Below are 20,591 nucleotides of genomic sequence, written 5' to 3' on the forward strand. Positions count from 1 at the left end.
TAGGTACTTACCAACTATGAGAAGGAGAGAGAGGGGGGAATAAAGTGAGAGAGGAACTCTTTCAGTTTTACAAACCTGTACACACAGACTGCTATAAACGAGCTAATATATGCATGAAGTGTCATAGCTCGTCCTCATCAGCAGCCGGCTGCTCCGCACTTTACCGACAGCTTCATCTACTGTCGTACACTCAGCTGTGGCTTCTGCACTCAAGGTCACAAATTAATCAAAACATCAATATGTGCAGTCGACATAGGCAAAGCCCGCCGTAGACCTGTCACCTGTACCAACAACATTGATTCAGTGTCTCATGAATTATGCAAAAAGAAGCAGAGGAGTTGCAGCACAAGACCTGCGGCAAACTCGTTCGACAGATATTTTTGGTGGATCTACAACTCCTCGAGGTTGTGTGTATCAGCTGTGGCAAACTGTCTGCTTGTTGTTTTGTGTGGGTGATTTGATAAGTGTGTGCAGGTGCATTGTTCGCACAGAAGAGAGGTTCAGGGGGTGGTGAAGCTCTGTTAATTACAACACAGGGGAAAAAAAACTTGCAATGTTTTTCCTCTTGAATCAACATACATTTGAGGATCATCTCAAAGCTCCAACCTTTCTAGGACAGTTTTATGTTTCTGCTTTGACCGAATGAAAAACATCAGCCCGTCTGTTAGAGTCCTCTTGCCCTTCAGCCATATAAAGAAAAAAAAAAGTAAGGTTTTTGGTTTGAAACCTGTCAAATAATATACATAAGGTCAAGTTAATCATAACTTACAATTCCGATGATGCGAAGAAAGCAATAAAATTAAATGAGGCTGAAAAGACTTAATACGTCTCAATACTCTTAAATGTCAATATGCCTTCATGTCTCAACAGCACTGTGTTATATTGGCCTTTTTTCTCTCCTGTCTCCCCAGATGGAAACTGACACCGGTGACAGCGACGGAGGATAATAATGATGGAAGGCAGAGTGATTCGTCCCCAGCCGGAGCCACAGCATTCCTCAACCGCCCCTCTGCTGCGCAGCGCCGCTCCCTGAAGGATACATCGACCTTGACATATCACAGCGTGCATGACAACCTGGCACAGACCGAACGGAAAGGTTGCCTCTCTTTGCCAAAACCTGGAAGACAACAGGGCCAAAGCTTCGGGGACCAGGCGTCAGCAGAAATCCACTCTGTCTTGCTGCAGTAACAAATGAGCTTTTATTTGTGAAGTTAACAGTGCTAACAGCTGACTCCATAAGGGCCAATTACTGGCTGAAGGGAATACGGGGCCAAGATGAAGGAGACAGCAGTTGTGGCTTGTTTGCTGGCTGAGCTGTCTCTGGCCGCTTTTGTTCTGGCCTCTGAGGGGGCCGCTCATTGCCCGGCATTGTGTCGATGTGAGATACGACCCTGGTTCTCACCCAGCTCTGTTTACACAGAGTCTGCCACTGTGGACTGTAACGACTTGGGCCTCTCAGCGCTACCGGAGAGACTCCCATCGGAAACACAGGTACTGCTGCTACAGACAAACAACATCGTTAATGTGGAGAAAACTTTGGATTACTTGGCCAACATCACTGAAATCGACTTGTCTCAGAATAACATTTCCTCTGTGAGCGATGTTTGTCTGGGGTCTCTCCCCCAGCTGCTGTCACTCCACATGGAGGAAAACTGGATTCAGGAGCTATCTGACAGCTGCCTCGCTTCCCTGCCCAACCTCCAGGAGTTCTACATCAACCACAACCTGATTTTCTCCATTAGACCTGGAGCCTTCCGGGGCCTGAGCAGGCTGATGAGGCTCCATCTCAATTCCAATCGACTGGCAAGCGTCAACAGCCAGTGGTTTCAGCATCTTCCCAATCTGGAGATATTGATGCTGGGAGAAAACCCCATCCTCGAGCTGTCAGACATGAACTTTAAACCCCTGGCTAACCTCCGAAGCCTTGTGCTTGCCAAGATGAATTTGACTGAAATTCCGGATAACGCTCTGATTGGCCTTGAGAATTTGGAGAGCATCTCATTTTTTGACAACTTGCTCAATCGAGTCCCCCGAGCTGCGTTGACGAGAGTCCGGAACCTGAAGTTTCTGGATTTGAATAAGAACCCCATTGAGAGAATCCAGAGAGGTGACTTCATGGACATGATGCATCTCAAGGAGCTTGGCATCAACAGCATGCCTGAGCTTGTATCCATCGACAGTTTTGGCCTGAACAACCTGCCAGAGTTGACAAAAATTGAGGCCACCAACAATCCCAGGCTGTCCTACATCCACCCCAGAGCCTTCCACAAGCTCCCCAGGCTGGAGACTCTGATGCTGAACAGCAACGCTCTGAGCGCGCTCCACCGCAGCACTGTGGAGTCCCTGCCCAACCTGCGAGAGGTCAGTCTGCACAGCAACCCCATTCGCTGCGACTGCGTCATCCGTTGGGTCAACATGAACAGGACCGCTGTTCGGTTCATGGAGCCGGACTCCCTGTTCTGTGTGGAGCCTCCAGAGTATCAAGGCCAGCATGTCCGACAGGTGCATTTCAGGGAGATGACAGAGATCTGCCTTCCTCTGATCTCACCTGGGAGCCTCCCGGATCGAGTCGAAGTTGTTAAAGGGAACTCTGTGTTGCTTCACTGCCGGGCATTCGGAGAACCAGAGCCCGAGATCTACTGGGTGACACCATCTGGTGACAGGGTCCTACCTGGGAGTGTGTCTGATAAGTACTACATGCACCCTGAGGGAACCTTTGACATTTACGATGCCACGGAGCAGGAAGCTGGCTCTTACACCTGCATCGCCCACAATCTTGTTGGGGCAGACCTCAAGTCTGTGATGGTTGCGGTGGACGGATACATTGCCCTGCCTTCAAATCAACCTTTACATGTATATATCGCATCTGTCCAGTCTCATTCGGTTATGGTTTCCTGGGAGAGCACAGGTGGATTGGTATCACAATTAAATTGGTCAACTTTAACCGATGGCAGCCGCCCCTTGATGCCATTCAAAGCCAGGCTTCCTGCTGATGTCAAAGAGTACAGCATCAAACAGCTGAAGCCGTCCACTCGCTACCAGGTTTGTGTCGAGGTCACTGCAGCACAACTTGGATACAGCAGGGACTGTGTGAACGTGACCACAAAGGAAGCAGCGGTCCCCAGGGAGAAAACCGAGAACTGGGACAGTCTGGTGATGGCTACTTGTGCCGTCTTTTTTATCGTGGTTGCTGTGGCTTGCTCTGTCATCTACACCTCTCTGTATAGCCAAGTGTTTTACAGGAAACTGATAGCAGACCCGGCTGATACGCTGCTGATTCCCAGCACTCATTCCTCCTCTTCTTCTTTCCTGGAATTTGGTGTGTCTGGGGTTAAAGTGAGGGCAACTGTAATAGACTTACAGGACGACTCCATGTAAGAAACGTCCTTGTCTGTAAAAGCACTTTGGGATTAAGCGAAGATGAAGAGTGATGGACACTGGACAATGTAATTTACGTGCCCTCTTTTCACGACTTTTGATGGGACATTTTGCACTGGAACTCAGCTGGGTGGTATCAGAGGAAAATTCATACACATTTACGTAACCGGCTGACTATTTTGTATTTAAAACTTGTGTCATTATAACAAGCTTAATCAGGCAGATATCTTGACTATAATCTACATGGCTACTGGTCATTCATGCAGTGCAACCAGAGTAAAGCACAGCACAGGAACTATTACCTTGTTGAGACGGCTTTGATGTCTGCAAAAAGCATTTTCTTTGCTGTGTTACATTAAACGGTGCCAAGCGAAGATAGTTTATAATGGCAGAAAAAAAAATTGTTAGTCTAGCGTACAATTAAACCGACTATAATGTAAACAATTTTATGAACAAATACATTTTTCATTAAACCTGTGTGGTGTCTTATAACTACAATCTTTTCTCGTTGAATGTGGACACTTTCTACAACAAAACCTGCCTTTTAAGATGCATCTATTGCCAGAAAAAGCAAACTATGGAATGCAAAATATTAATTTGTATGGATGAGGCTCATAAATCGTGTTGTGTCCCTGTCCGAATCATATCTAGCATATAACAGCAGAGGTGTGAGATCTGCTGCAGACAAACACAATTACAGCCGCTGCCCTTCAAGGCAGACGCTCTAACACTGTTAGGGAAATGCAATGCAATCTCAAACAACACGACGAGCGTGTGAGGCAGTTTGTTTTTGTGTGTGGAGGCATGTGTGTATGTGCCTTAATGGGTGTGTATGTTAAGTGCGAGGACATTGGCAAACCCATTGACTTTGAATTGCATTATATTCTCTTTCATTAAAAATCCAATATGGATTCCCAACACAAACCTCAGCGAGGTGATGAATCGGCGTCACGAGCAAACTGATGGGAGGCATTTATCAGCGGGACTCAGTCATAGATCAACCGAGTTTCAGCACCTTGGACAGGGCTTTTAGAGTGCGGCCATTTGTCACCGCCACAGGAGCTAAAATATGACCCATTAGAGGCAGGTAGTGAATAGGTCAGCAAGAACGTGGCGCCGAAGCCACCCCCTTCCCCGTGTGACCCTGGAGAGACACCGCCGCCGTCGCAGGAACAGCTCAGCAACTATTGGGCTCGTTTGTTAAGCTCCTCGCATCGAGCTGTGAGAGGGAGGTGGAGGAGACAAATGGACCACAAAACCAGGACAAAGTAGTTTCAGTCCCAAACAGGACAGAGGACGACAACGCCTGATGCCTCACGGTGCTGATGTTACTGATGCGCTGTGCTCTCCTGTACAAGATAACCCAGCCTCGGTTCATTAGAGAGTCTGCTGCTTCAGTACTGTATGGTGAGGAATATTCTGGGTATTTAGTAGAGCAGCTGCATGAGAAAGGAAGGATTATATAAAAGGAGATGACAGGTCGTTTTAAAGGCTTTTCATTTTCATTTGCTTCCTCACCTGTGCTGCTGGGTTCAACTCTGGTTCACCCCGCTAAGAGGAGCAGATGATATGTCAATGTGTAATCCTCACAGCAAAACAAAACAAAAAAAGGAGTATCTGATTCGTTTTTAAACTCTGTCAAAAAATAGAAATACATGCCAATACACAACCAAAAGAAAAAACGTCTCCTCCAAGTGAGTAATTGCTCACTGCTGAGGGTGCACACACAATATGTTGTGGCACATCCAGGGGGAATGTCTCAAACAGGAATAGTTTCCCGCGCAGCATCCACACCAACTGGCAGGTTAAATTAAATCCACCAAGTGAAATTGAAACCAAGACTCAAATCTGCCTCGTCAGGACTCCACACAAACTAACAGCACAAAACCTTGCAAGCAGCCCCTCAAGACTGCAAAGTTCATGGTACGCCACAGCACATAAGAGTTGGATGGAAAAATCAACATAATGACAATTTAGCTCCTCTTAGGGGCTACCTGATGCTGTGTCCTGATGATAGTGCCAAAGGAAAGCTCACAGGATTATTGAAATCAAAACGGTTAATCATCTGAGGAGCATAAACAAGCTCTGTAAATTTCAACATAATCTGGCAATTGGATTATCTTGAGATGTCTTGTGTGGGAAATTGACATCTTGGTCTGAAGGTGGTGATGCTAGAGGAGGTCATAGGAAATTGCATGATTAATCATCTGGGGACCATGAATATTCATAAGATTTTTTTGGGAATCAGCCATCAGTTTTTTAAAATATTGGACAAAAATGTTATATGTTGGCCTGAGCGTTGCGCTCGTCCATAGCTCATGTTGTGTTCAGAATGGAAAAGTTCATCCTCTGGGGAGCATGCATGTGCTCAGGCAGACCAACATCACCACTATTAGATAGCATGCCAACAATTAGCGCTAAACACAAGCTACAGCTGAGAGTGATGGGAATGTCAGTAGCTTTACAGACACTTGGTCATGAACCAAAGTGGAAGTTTGACCTGATGGTGGCGCTAGATGAAAAGTCAACCAAAATGATTAAAATCCATCTGCTGGGGGCCATTAATGTCTGTACCAAATTACATGGTGATCTATCCAATAGTTGCATAGTAGTGGTATTTCAGTCTGAACCGAAGTGGTGGACCAACCCACATCCGTACGGCCACACCTCTAGCATGGCTAACAGCAAATACCTGCAAACACATTACTTATTTCAATCTGATGTGAAAATATGTAAACGTTGTGTTTACATGAGCACTGGGAATGGAACGAATTCCAAAACATTTCAAAGACTGTAAATGATTTAAATAACTTTCCAGGAGTGTCAGGGTGGTTCAGCTGAAACCAAGGGTTTATATGCATGGAACCACAAGGTGGTCCAGGACCTTTTCTTCTTCCCATCTCTTGTGGCTGTGACCAATCCAATAAATTTGCAGATATTCTCACATTTTTACGTGGGAAGCCGGTACACCACACACCTCAATTCATCACAGAGCGACACGCAGTAAACGAGACGCTGCTCAACAGAATAGATGATGTTAATAAAGATTGTTGGTGTTTGTGTTGAATCCTGCGTCCTTCAGCAGCAGCCAATCAGAGGTGGGCGTTGCTCCGCTGCAGACATGATTAACGCATTGATGATTTTCCTCGCAGCAACACACCCGCTCGTTAATACCGAGCATGACAAGCGAACAGTTACGATCTACTCTGCGACTGAATGATGATATGTGTTTGTGTATATATTAGGATGCTCGAACTGAATCCTGCGAACTGCGGGGAAGGATTCACACATGCTGGAATATTATATTAGTGGATTTGTTCACTTACTTGACTTGACTATTTTCTACTATCAGTCGTTGCCTTTAAGGTTGTGAATTAATGAGCTGACTCAATGGGCTCTTTGTAGCAGCAGGCTTCAGGCCCCGAGGTATTGGATCAGCTTTACTCCTCCTCTACCAGCAATGTGAGGAGAGTTAAAACAGATTTGGCTACTCGATGATGGAAATTCAAAACTCCTCAGCTGCTGCAGAATCAATCCTCTCGGAGATGCTGAAGTATGTTTGAGGAATACAACAAAGGTGGTGTTGGTGAGGTAGCGACAGAGTGCTTTGTGATGTGAGTCGATGTTGTGAGAGGGGAAGATCAGAAACTCATCAAAGACTGAAGAACAAACAGAAGACTCTACATCTACGCTCGACATGTTGGAAATACAATAAAACCACAAAAAACAAGCCCAGCCGTCAAGCCTAATGAGCTCTGACTGTACGTTTAGTCCCAGCTGAATCATATCTGTAGTCATTATATACGATTACATTACCAGTGTTTACCCGCCACTCTTCCTCCGTTTCATTTTCTGCTAATAATCCATGAAAACAGCCTAACGATCCCGGCTGAAGTGTACTAATACCTTTCATTACAACACTTCCACTTTTAAAATGTCCCATTTCTCTGCTACATGTTCGCGGGTAAAATAAACTCGACGAGACAGCAAAACAATTTTTCTCATGAATTATTACCCCATTACAAACATTTGGTATTTAGGCCAGCCCTTCGGCTTGTTGCTCAGGGTAAGTAAAACTAGAAACAGCCTCACATTAATCTAGCTTTCCTCATGCAGAACCTCCTGGGCTTAAAGTAATTATTCTTGCACTCACCGGCCCATTAGGCTAAAACAACACTGCTGACTTTGGGTGATCTTGGAGCACGGAGCTTTTTGAGCTTTTATTATTGTTTCATGATGGAGAGTCGCAGATGGTGAGCGTGCACTTAACCTCTGCTGATAAACCGAAGCAGATAGCAGTCACTTACAAGACAAGGTTATTTCCAGTAGAGAAGCAGGAACAATTCAGGCTGATTAATGACTTCCTCTGACTTATTTTTTTGTTCTCCTTGGCTCTGTGGTGGCTGTTACTTTTTTAATCTTTTCCAGGAAACACTGACTCAGGACATTCTGTTTCACGTTCGTACAGATGCACACAGCCTCAGTGGGAGCTGCCAGATACGACCAGTCCTCCACTGATGGTCACTGAGCAGCTGTAACACACTCCTGGGGGTTCAGTGCTTTGCTCAAGGGCCCTCCAACTGCTCAGAAAGTTTTCCCCATTTCTTTTACTGACCTTGATTTTTCATACTTCTTAGCGGTAGTTTTAAGGGCTGAGTATCCTTGGAATCATTTCTCGCTGTCTTCATCAGCATATGAGTTTGTTTAGTTTAAAAACACTTTTTTCTGCAGGATGTTTAACATTATGTTACACTGATGAAGTGAGATCCAGTTGAAAGACCTAGGAAAAGCTGGTATTATTTAAAGTGAACTTTCACACTCAAAAGGTATTGTTGTTTTTGCATCTTCAGTAAAAAGAGCACGATCCTTCATTGCCACAAGTCAGAGGATCAGGGCTTCATTAATGTAGCCTGAGACGCAAAACACAGTGCAAAGAAGGTGCTGTGTGGGTCTTCAGCCAGGACGGTCTCATTCACTGTGTGGGACACAGTTCCAGATGCTTCCTGTGCACTGCTCTTCACTGGAGGTGTGAAAATGTATCTATGATATATTTGCTTTAAACTTATAGGTTAGTTGTCTTTCTTGAATGTTTTTTTAATTGTAAAAATTAAACATAATTCATGTGAACCCTGTGATTAATTTAAGTGACAAGTAACCTAAAAACGAGCCAGAGTAGGACCAGGCTAGTCTGGGGGGGAAACGTTTCCATGGTTAAATGGTTTAAAACTGGTCATCTTGCTTTATTAAACACCCCTCAGATCTGTGCAGAGAACAGTGTCATTGGTATCCCCAGGCCACGGAAGCTGACAGGGGAGCTGATGTGCTCAAACAAGCCGACTGGTTAGTGTCAGAAACACATTCTCATGCCTAAACCCAAACAAGTATGAAAGAAACGGCAACACAAACATGTCCAAGCAGCATCCATGCGTGTTCGCTTATGTGCAGCCTGAAGAAGTTCCAGTTCTTTTTCAGGTGTGCCAAGCCGCCAAGCCCATCGCTGCCCCCTGGCTTCTATTGTGGAAAGCAACGATGTTGTACTCAAAATTATACTTGGACAAGCCACACGAAGGTGGGGCCGAAGCCATACTGGTTTGGACTGCAGAGGAATCTGAGCTCCAGTGGATACAAACACCTGACTGGAGTTTTAGGTGAGTCAGAGAGTTTTCTGGACCACATCTGAGTCTGACAGCAGCTTTCGCACTATACTGATCTCTCAGGGAAAACAGCCTCGGGTCTGAAAAACATTCTCCACTAAGAAAATCTCAGAAATCTCCCTGTCTGACCCTGTCTGCATATGAAATGACCACCCATGGGGGACTGACCGCATCCTTAAGAAACTGAACTAAAGACTCCCCACAGCGAGCTACTGGGATCAATCGAGTCTCTGAGGATGTTTTTAAGACTAAATTACCACACTGAAAACTGAACATGTTAGTCTGGCTTTGCATCATTAACAGAGAAAATCCTGGTGTGAGGAGGAATAGTTCACAACTGCAGCTAACGAGCTGCTTTCAGACCTGTAGTTTATTACCTGTGGATTTGCCATGGCTCCCTGACCTCTCTGTGGCTCCTTTCATCTCTCAGGTTCCTCGTGGCTGCCATCAATAGCGGAGGCAGGGGTGTGGTCTCGCTCCGGGAGAGCGGGCCATGAATTCCCTCATCCTCCACCAAAGGCTGCTCTATGATTACACATTCTGTAATGAATAATTTACCTTTTCCTAATCACCCAGTAAGCTGCTTCATTTAAACGCTGGCTTCCTCCTAGTGCAGTGATTAGAGCTGGGAGCCAAGGTGAGGGAGGAAGATTAGAGGAAAATTAAGACCGGGTTGTTGCGAGCGGTGCCGTCCTGCCGCTCCGTTAGCTCTGCTCATTACTGCTCGGCCAAATGTCATCGCCATGCACAGCAGGCGTCTGCCGAACAATTGCAGCCATTATCGGGACAAATACTTCCACTTTAAAGCTTCAATCTCAGTTCGTCTTTTATATCTAAAAAAATAAAGTGAAATAAAAAATCTCATGGCTCTAAGTGGCTCAAACTAATGTTCAGACTTGTCCAGAGAGCTCTTCCTTCGAGAATAATAGCTTCTTTTATGGATGTATTTTGGTCTCAAGTAGAGCTTTTAAGAGTGCATTCAGCTGTGGATGTTTCAGGGATGCAGGACTGTGTAAACATGCTTCTGGAAATGAAAGCTTTCTAAAAGCACTGATCTGACTCAGTCTGACAATTTCAGCAGGCTGGACTGGCAGCACTTTTCTCAGTGCTGGTCTCCACCGCAGCCTTCACACTGATGGCCCTCAATCTGATGACATTCACACTCAGAGGAGAGTGCTTCAGTCTAAATGTTTCCTCAGTGAGTGAAGTTTTACACTGGGAAGCTCCAACTGACAGAAGACTGTGGTTATAAATGAGTAACTGGCAGGTGCAATAGTTCTCAGCCTGACCAATAACTGTTTGAAAAATGTGGGAGTGTTGCTTCTGGTACCGGTGAGAAGATGAAATACAATCCAGGAAATTCAGGTTGAGTAAAACATCCATCGCACAGTAGAAAGAGTCCACTACATAGAATGTACACACACACACACACACACACACACTGCACACATTAGCTTGGTGATCTCCAATGCCAGATTAAGGAGGAATTTCATACTAAAAACCTTGAAACTTTGAAATACATCCATTTAATTAGTCTAACTCAGACTTCTGAAGCTTCATATTAGCTTGAGAAAAAAAAAATGAGACTGTGGATCTTGTCCCTCATCACTGCCACTGGAAGCACAGGGAGTGATCTCTTAATGACCAGTACAGAGAGGAGGAGTGATTACAGTATGAAAAACCTGTTTCAATGTTAATATGGGATCCTGACTATTGTATTGAGGTATTTTGCTTTATATTGTGCCCACCTGGTGGATATTCTCATTGCTTTTGTCGGGGGGTTGATGGGGTCCCCAAACAGTTTAATCAAGCCATAGCCAACACAGTGCGTTGGCAGTTAAGAAAAAGTTGAGCCTGGTTCAACTTGTTTGCTGGACGATGTGTTTTTTTTTATATCCCCACTGAGGCAACAGTGTGGTGTCACTGATGTGACGCAGTGCTACGTGCTCTAAAGGTGACCTCATTATTCCTAAAGTTCATGATTTCATATTTTATAGACTTTCAGAGGAACAATACAGAGATCTTAAATTATTGATTAGTTCAGTTGATCTGATTTTATGCTCCCATGCATTACAAAGTTCAGTTTACCGATACAAGATTTAAATGGGACGCTCGACTGTCAAGCCAAGTCCTATGACACGCTATGTAATTGTAACATGTATTGGACATGAAGGAATGGTGAATTTATGGCTTCACACTTGGCATACTTTATGTGGGGAGTCTCTGCGATAAGATGGAGACCTTGTAGATATTCCAGACTCCCCTGATAATATTGAATGAGAAACGACATTGACCAAGAGTTACACACATTGTCTGCCTCCTCCTTGGTATCGTGATTATATGTGATTCTATATGACGTGGGACAAACTGTATACAGCTGAGCAACATCAGATATATGTTGTAATAAACGTGTATATTCAAGTAAGAACAACTGAGGCTCATCGAGTTTATTTTTCTATTCATCAAAGAGAGGATTGATCACACACAGTTTCGCACAGCAAAACCATAACAACTACTGAGCTACAGATACATCTCCATGAAGCTCCATCTGCTGATGAGGACTGTGTGATATGGTTGAAAGCTTGAGAAAAAGCAAGTAAGTGGCCTTTGAGTCAGAGATTCAACTATATCGAAATAGAACCACGGACCTAAAGTCTGCATAAAACACGTAAATTACACATTATGTGTGTGTATGTGTGTGTGTGTGTGTGTGTGTGTGTGGTATGAGCGTCCCGCCACCTCCTAGCATTATCAGCTAATGCTAAAATTTTCATTTTTCAAAAGTCTTTTTCCAGTTCGACCTGCCAGGCAGCAGAATTTATATATATATATATATATACATATATATATCAACTTTTTGTGTTTCTCAACTTCTGTTCCCTATGATACTGTAGATCTGTAATAACCTAGCTCATCAGCCTTAAAAAATCTCCCCAAATCAATCAATCCACGACTGGAAGCTTAAGCCCTGTGATAACAATCCAAAAGATGACTTAACCATCACAGTCTGAGAGATCAAACAACCCAATTATCCATTTATATCCTCTGAAATCCCCAATCTATTAGGTAAGAGTATGGCTAAATATAGACACAAGTCAAAGCAACAGTCCTCTTTGTGTGCATGCAGCAGTAGTAGTAAGTCTGCCATACAAACAGAAGCAGCGTCTCTGAACAGGACTCGTCCTGTGGCCTTAGCAGGGGGAAGCCAATATGAGAGAGACCTCTACAGAGACAAAGCACCCAGGGAAACGAGAGTCTCTGATATTTGTATCAAACTGCAGGCAAAATCCATCCTTTATTGATAAAAACCTGTCCAGAAAACAACGCTGAAAGCTCAGAAAAAGTAGCTGCCTCTCTGTACAACCCAGAAGCCTCTGTTAGCTCGCTGCTTCACTGCGAACACAAACAGGAACGTGGACGATACACCTGGGGAGGCAGGGCTGGATTCATCGACAAGCCCGAGGCTGTTCTGAGCACTCCGACAGAGGCGGGCTGAACATTAAACCAGTTGAGGGTTTAAAAAGCACAGTTTGAGTCCCGTGTTTAGAGATTTCCAGCTAAGCTAGAGAACGGTCAGACCAAAGTGAGCTACAGGTGAGACTGTAATGTTCATTACACATGAGAAAACAAATCCCTGGATGGATGAAAAATGCAAAATGAAATGTTGCCTTATCACTAGAGGGAGGGGCAGATAGCCAGATATTTTTCTCACAAGTTGGTGGAGACCAAACCAGAGCTAAATGAGAGTGAAACACATTGGGCTTCATGCTAGAACTTTTTTTTAATGCTTATCTTAACTTTCTCTTCCTTCTCTTTTATTTTTCATACGGAGGGCTCGTATGAGTGTGCCACATCAGATTCAGCAAACGCTTCTTACTTCAGATGACTATGTAAATGTAAACATGATGAATACCACCTGTGCGTAACTGAGTGCGCGTTCATGAGAACTGTAATTCATCTGTCTTCGGCTGTCTAAAGTCACACTCTCTTCCAAGAACATGATGCACTGAGGAATCCAAAAGAAGTAATGTTAAGTCAGCTGTGACGTGTCTGGTTATACTTCCTGTTGACCTTATTATATACGGAAACAAATTAATTCATTAATTAAAAATATGAGAAAATTGGTGAATGCAGCAAGTTCTCCTAAATCACTCGTGCAAGCCACTTAAGAGCGAATCTGTTCGTACGAGGGGTTCTTGCATGAAGCCCAACATTTGCTAACAAGTTTGCCGTATAAACTTAAAAGGTGATCATATGTCAGTGGCCCAAAAAATCAGTTACTGCAGGTGCAAGTTAAAGTACACAGTGCTAGTGTCCCACAGCCATTTCAGCATATCTCAGACTCAGAGCTTACGTCATTGTGTACCGTATCAACAGTATTTACAAAGAGCTTAAAAAAAAAGGACACTAATCACCAGAAAACATATGCAAATAACTCAAAATCAGATGATGTAAAGTGTACAAATCAGTAAAAAGCTAGAGTGCAAAACAAAACAAAGGCTGACAAATCAAACACAACGTGGCAAGTCAGCAAACAGATGAATGAAACAAAAATCCCACAAGAAATCAAAACTAAACCAAACAAAATAAATGACCACAGAAAATGATAAGCTCTGAAGACCACAAAACAAATCAAAATCAAAAGTGTTCAAAATCTCAACTGCTCACTATGAGGGAAACTACTAAGTGTCCATTACTAGCTAGACACAAGGTTCACTCCAAAAAGGTGTTAGAAACACATTCAATTTGAGCTGATGTTGAGGGGGCCCCTGAAGCAAAATCCAACCTCAGGCCCCAGAAATGCTGAGGCCTGCCCTGCTTAATGCATGTTTTTTCCCCCTGATTACTGTTGGTCGTTTGGTTCAGACCAGTCGTCCGCTGGTTTGAAATCACACAGGACTCCCAGCTTGACCTGATTTGTATTTCTACCAGTAAGTAACTAGTAATCGAATATCGAATCCAAACTGTCCTTCCTTGACATCCATGCATGAGAAGGAGAACAGGCAGCTGAGAAGAGGAACAACCTGAATGTCTGTCCACCGTTGCAGACCGGAGGACGCCTCGATCGCAGTGTGCACGCCGTTCGATTTGTCACCTTACGTAACCGCAGGCTGGTGTGATCAATGGGAGAGTCTGGATTGGAGTGAATTCTGCCTGCTGGTTAAATGCTCCAGGGATCAATGACATAATGACTTGCCTGAGTTCATCTGCTCCAAGGTGTACTTTTGGAGGCCGAACAGTCATTTCCTCCCCTCCTATTGAGTGGAGTATACTGTAGCAGGAGACAGCTCTCACTCCCGACAGATAGTCTTTACACTTCCCAGACAGGCGATGCAAAGAGAAAATAGATCCATCAATCTCCCCTTAATGCTGAAAACCTGATGAGAAAACATTCAGCGGACATCAAGCTGGAGTGTAACAGTTGCCATCCCGGGGTGAAATTGGCCTAAATTCATCACCGGACGTATCTACTCACAGGAAAAACCCTGCAGCATGCCAAGTCGGGCCGGGTTGCTATTGTCAATAAATGTTTAAAGCTACGCTGTGAGGTTATAGAAAAAGCTAATTTAAACCTACACATGGTCCAGAAGTGGGTGATTTATTTTTAAGCACTGTGCTAGTGGAGCGTTCAGAGAGTACATGAAGCTATAAACCGAGCTGTTTGGCAGCATCTCTTCTGCCTTCTCATCAACACAGGAATAAAAATGAAGAAGACCTCCCATCCTACCTACCTCACCTTGTTCAGATGGTTGTTTTGTTTTGTAAAATTATGAAAGATTAATTTTATTAAAACTGACTCAGTAGCTTCTCTGCACCTCTGAGAGACATTATGAGTTGATTTCTGAGGGCTGGATACTCACCTTGGCTTTGTAATGCAGTTTTTTTTTTTTTACCAACTGCAAATGTAGCGTTATTTTATGGTTCATTTTAGGATCAAAGCACCCACGGCAGAGCCCTGCTTTATCATAAAAGGTTGTAATATGAAAGGCCTGTCAGCTGGAGTGTGATATTCATAACACATCGTCTTAATTATTGGCAAATAGTTGTTCTTTCATTGTTTCACTTCAGTTTTAAACCTTTATGAATCCAGAGAAAGACAACTTGAACCTGCCACGCTTAATGCCAGTGATATTCTATATTTTTGTTATTGATATCAAATCCAATGTAAAACCAACAGTGAATGTATCTAATAACAAGTACTATGTGTGTATCACAGCCTGATATATCTTCTTCCTCTGTGCCATAGAGCTCCATTGTTGTCTAAAAACTATTAAAAACACATCATGAAGGAACATGTTGCCCAGTGCAACAGTGTGGCTCATTGGACACACACACACACACACACACACACACACACACACACTGTAGTTTATTTAGACTCAGTCCCACATACACCGTCCTGCTGCCCCAAATACTCGCTAGAGCATCAAATGTGGATTATTCCGCTGCTGAAAATAGTTCCAACAAATGCACAATTTCCTCCTGTTTGTTTGAAAAAAAACTACAGCGAGCAGCTTTTTATTATTACTGATTACTTTTTAAACATGAAACGATATATTTGTGAGGTGTTTTTAAAGATGTCTTCAGTAGGAACCAATGGGCTTGGAGCTGAGAGCCACAGACAGGAAGTGAGAAAGTATTGATAGACGGATTAAAAGACTGAGCAAGGTGCCTCCGCCAAACTGGGTGCCATCTCATTCATGCATTCGTTAAAATTTTCAAAATGGCTGCATGTCACAACTGTATAGCACACAACACAACGTCTTGTGGGTTTTGGTATTTTCATGAGATTTGTTAACAAATATATATATATATATATATATATATATATATGTATATATATATAGAATAATGCCAAAAATGTAGACTATCAGTTAATTTTTCAAGCAATGTTTTTATAGAAATTGGCATTATCTTTTAACAAAATGTTAATGTAAATCTACATGTGATTTGATGGACCCGTGCTGCCATAAAAATATAAGATAATACAGCTTGTATGATGATACAAAAAAACACATATGATTTTGTCAAACACAGCGTTGTTCCAAATGGAAAGACCCAAGGGAGACAAGAGGGAAGTTAAAGATAGAAATCTAAAGTTTAGAAAGGTTTTAAAAGGAGTTGGCCAGATGAAAGTGTGACTCTCTCCTGATGTAAAACATCTACCTGAGTGGGATCTGTAAGTGATTTTTTTGTTGCTTTTTTGAGTCAAACCCCTGCTGGCTGCTGTCAGGATTTCTGTCAGATTTCAGTCTTGCAGAGTGGCAGACGGCTTCACACTGGACGAGCTCCACCGAACTCAGCATGATGAAATCAAACATGTTTAAAACATGCCGGCTGAGGAGACAGTCTACAGTCTTAAACAGGAGAACAGCCAGAAAAAAAGAGAGAAAACCTGCCTGGGAATTTAAGCCACCTGTGGTTTTTAGACTTATTTGATGGTCATGAATATTTTCAGTCTGCTCTACTTACTAAGGTTTAAGTCATATTTAAAGCCCATGTGTGAACCGTTTGAAGTGGTTATAGCATCCATCAAATTGTTCTGATGGACAATTTAGTGAAAATTCAATCAATATGTTGCTTCATCTCAGTGTACCTCGGTTGGATCCACAAGGTAGATAATAATGAGGTAATAATGAAGGCATTTTAAAGTGGCTATATGTTCACTAAGACTAAGAGTGTGCAGTCACGCTAATGGCTCTGTGAGGCTGTACACAATGGTGCTGGAGCTAAATGTGAACATACTCACAGTGATTAATGCTAAAAAGCTGATGTTTAGCAGGTATAATGCTTACTATGTTCGCAATCTAAAACAATTCATTCTGAGGGGAACATGTATGTCTGAATCAAATTTCATGACAATCCATCAAATATTTGTTGAGATATTTCACTAAAAATCACAAAGATGAACCTCATGGTGGCGCAATTTCATGACAATCCATCTAACTGTTGTGGAGTTATTTCAGTCTGGACCAAAGTGGTGGACTGGCCGACATTCCCGTCCATGGAGCGATGGCACTAGCGAGGCTAAAAATGGGAGGGAAAAAACCCTCAAAGGAAAAGATTTACAGCACTTACTATGTCTGAATCCACATAACAAAATCAGCTCAATACTTAGATTTTTCAGAACTTATTTTATTTGACTTGACTTGTTGATTTGATTCCATTTTTGTTGCTTTACAAATCTCAGTTTAGCATTTCACCCATTACATCACACTGTTTAATAGCTCTTTCTGTATTCATCACGTGTGTGACTGTTGATGCTCATCTATAAGGAATAATATTATAGTAAATTTAACCTATGAATTGAGATGTTGAAATCTAAAGCTCAACCGGTTCTGTGAGGACCACATGTGCTTTGAATTCCAGGGATTTTGTTGCTGTAGTAGTGAAGGTCCAGCACTCGCCAACTCCTGTGGGATGTTGAGAGATGTCCTGAAATATTAAGCAGGCCATATTGAAAGATGGCGCCGGCCTCTGAAGAGTGGGAGGGAGGAGACGGAGCGATAAAGAGAGTGGAGGTAATAGAGAGATGAGGGAGTCAAAGGGCACCCGTCCCTCACAGGAGAATAAAAACGAGGTTGAGATAAATCACCGCTGGCTGTAGGGCTGACCCCGGCCGTCCCCTCCAGATGGCCACAACACCTCCGACAAACTCCTCATCTTCAGAGTGAGACAACAGACACACACAACGTTCATGACACAACCTTGAAGATCCGAAACAGCTTGAAAACTTCTGCCGGGTTCTGAGAGAACAGGGATTTTAAACTGCGCAACTTCCAGAGAAAAGCCCCCGAGCCAACCAGTATGTAGGCTGATGGGAGCGCAGCCAATTCTGCCAACAGCACACAGGCGTTCAGACATGCTAATGAAAGATTCAATCCACATGACATTACCATGTGTGCGGTGAATTATGCAGTAAATAATGCAACGTATTAATAATGAACAAACTGTTCATTTAGGGGTTACTTAGGAAAGGAAATCAAACGTTCTTTTACTGATCAAAGATGTTTAAAAGCTTCATCAGTCACTTTTAATCTCGATCGCAAATATATATATAGAAATAAACGAATACAGATGAACGGTGATATAAAATAATATTCTCATTGTTTCTCTGTCAAACCTGTGACATCAATGGTGCCGATTTCACATGTAAAAATCCAAAATGTTGAAAATGCTTTTAATGGGAATGATTAGCACCAGCTGGAAAGGATCCGATACTTATATTAACCTAAATGTTGATTAAAGCAACGCTCAGCGCCGGCTAAAGACGAGGAGCGGCTACCTGAAGGTTTTGTACACTGAGCTTTGCTAATAAGACAGAGAGAGTCAGAGTCAGGGCTTAGCAGGCTGAGGTGGACAAAACACAGTAGAGTTCAGTAAAGAAAGGATCAGATTTATATCGGCTTTATTTTAGCTGATACAATCACAATCAAACAGCAGCTGGCCCAGATTTAAGCCTCACAGGATATGAACTTAGTCTTTATTTTTACACGTATTGTCATGAATGGAAGTGTTGAGCAAGTGAAAATAGAGCCTTCAAGCATTTAGTATTCATCTTTTGAAGACTATGAATGTCTATACCAGATTTCATGTAAATCCATCCAATAGTTGTTGAGGTATTTCAGTCTGGACCAAGATGACAGAATCACCCAACACAGGTGAAAATATAAAGCCTCAGATCAAGAAGTATGGCTGGACTCATTGTATTTTGCTAGTTTCCACCTCTGCTGAGAAGCTACATGATTAATATTCTGATCCTCACCATCGCCTCTATCTGCGTACAGTCGACTGCATGAGGAAATGAAGAAAAGAGCGATCAATTATTGCCTGAGAGAGGATTGACAGGTGGCAGAGAAATGAAATCAATGTTATTAATACTATCACACAGAGAATAATGAACCCCAGCACCTCCCCCACCTCTACCTCCACCTCCACCTTTGATATGTGCCCCTGTGTTGTCTGGTCAGCGCTGTTAAAGAGCACTGTGGGTGGTGGGACTGACATTTCCTGGTGAACATGCTGCTCTCAACCTTTTGATGGAGTTCGTATATGTGTGTGGGAGTGTGGGGCGGAGAGATGTGAGCGTTGATTTTGATCACCGCCATTATCTCCGAGGGCATTTAAGTGCCCTTCAGGAACATCAGATAACCATAACAATTAACTCTTCTGATCGATAGTTCCCTGGCGTCTGTGCAGACCGGCTGGCCGAGCGACCCTCAAGCTGCAGGTTACTGAGGTGAAAACACAACACCAGCCTTGCAGATATGGGATGTTTACAGTAGTCAGAAAACACCTTTCAATACTCACATTTCAGCCTGAAGTCAAAGGAACATAATGAACTCAAATCCCAGGCTACCTGTCGACCGAATCACAGCTGTTATTTATTTATTTATTTTTAAATCTGACTGAAGCGATGGTGTGGAGCCTCCACAGACTCCCGTTATCTCTCTTCTTCTTCAGCTAACCTGCTAGTTTGTTGTCAACATCCTGGAACAAACACATTTCTCATTTCCTCCTCACATTTAAATGTTGGTAATCAGAATTTATTTTCTAGAGCATCTGACAGCTCATGGTGCAAGGAGACTAAATATTGGACCTCATTAGCTGAGCTCCTAAAAGACACAAGTATGGATTATTTACAGGCAGGAGGTCAGAGTGCTGAGTACAGGTATTAACAGCCATTAGCATGGATGTGGAAAGGAAATACTTCGTACAGGAAACAGGCTTCACTCCAGGATACATGCACATACACATTTCATATGACATGAAAAGAAAACAAGAAAGTGCAAAGCTGCACGTTATGTTTCTGCCTAAATTGAAGTATTTTAAGTCTTTTTTTTAAATCATACCGTTATCTTACAAGAACTACTAAACAACAAGTCCTGAACAGACAGCCAATGCTAATGATTTCCTTCCTGTTTCCAATCATGACTACACAAATGTGGACCATTGAGATCAAATGGTCTCAAGAAGAAACATGACGAACGTTGCATGACGCAGATAATGTTCATTAATAACAATCGGCCACAACAACACTGAATTTAAAAGACTTCAAAAGAATCAAATGGCGCTCTGCAATGTAAAAGACTTGTTTGTACTGCCAAACTCTTGACATGCTGAAACTCTCCACAACAGAAGCGGTTTCTCTCCCTGGATCGTGCATCTTGTGTTAACGTGGCTCTGATGATGCAACGCTCCACCACCCGTCCGATGTGAAGAATTGACACCCGACTCTGCAGCAACGTTTTGCTCATTGTCTTGGTTTAGCGCTCCATGTGGTCGAATGACAAGATCTCGCACTAATGGTGGTCATAACCTTTTGTTCGTGGGACTACTGATAAAACTAAAAAGATGAAATAACGATAGCCTTTTCCCTCAGCGTTCATCAGGTGGCAAGAAGAGGGATTAGAGTGTGATAGTGTGACATGGTTTGATTTTGCTCTGTTTGTATTGGATGTGTAAGATCAGCTCGGTTTTTAAACTGTCTCAGAAAAACTTTGGGTTCAGCCAGAAATCCTTCTACTAATGTTACAGCACAAACACAGCTTAGAGACG

The 20,591-nt window shown here is 43.0% G+C and overlaps 2 protein-coding genes across 2 annotated transcripts in view; one reads left to right on the forward strand and one right to left on the reverse strand.

The window, feature by feature from the left end:
* immp2l (inner mitochondrial membrane peptidase subunit 2) overlaps positions 1-20,591 on the reverse strand; it is a 125,117-nt gene that overhangs the window by 34,483 nt on the left and 70,043 nt on the right. The window lies entirely within an intron of this gene.
* On the forward strand, positions 1,276-3,378 carry LOC139286740 (leucine-rich repeat neuronal protein 3-like). The gene has a single exon (XM_070907642.1). The coding sequence runs from the start codon at positions 1,276-1,278 to the stop codon at positions 3,376-3,378; it is 2,103 nt and encodes a 700-aa protein (XP_070763743.1).

Source organism: Enoplosus armatus, chromosome 6 (genome assembly GCF_043641665.1).
Source record: "Enoplosus armatus isolate fEnoArm2 chromosome 6, fEnoArm2.hap1, whole genome shotgun sequence".
NCBI lineage: Eukaryota > Metazoa > Chordata > Actinopteri > Centrarchiformes > Enoplosidae > Enoplosus > Enoplosus armatus.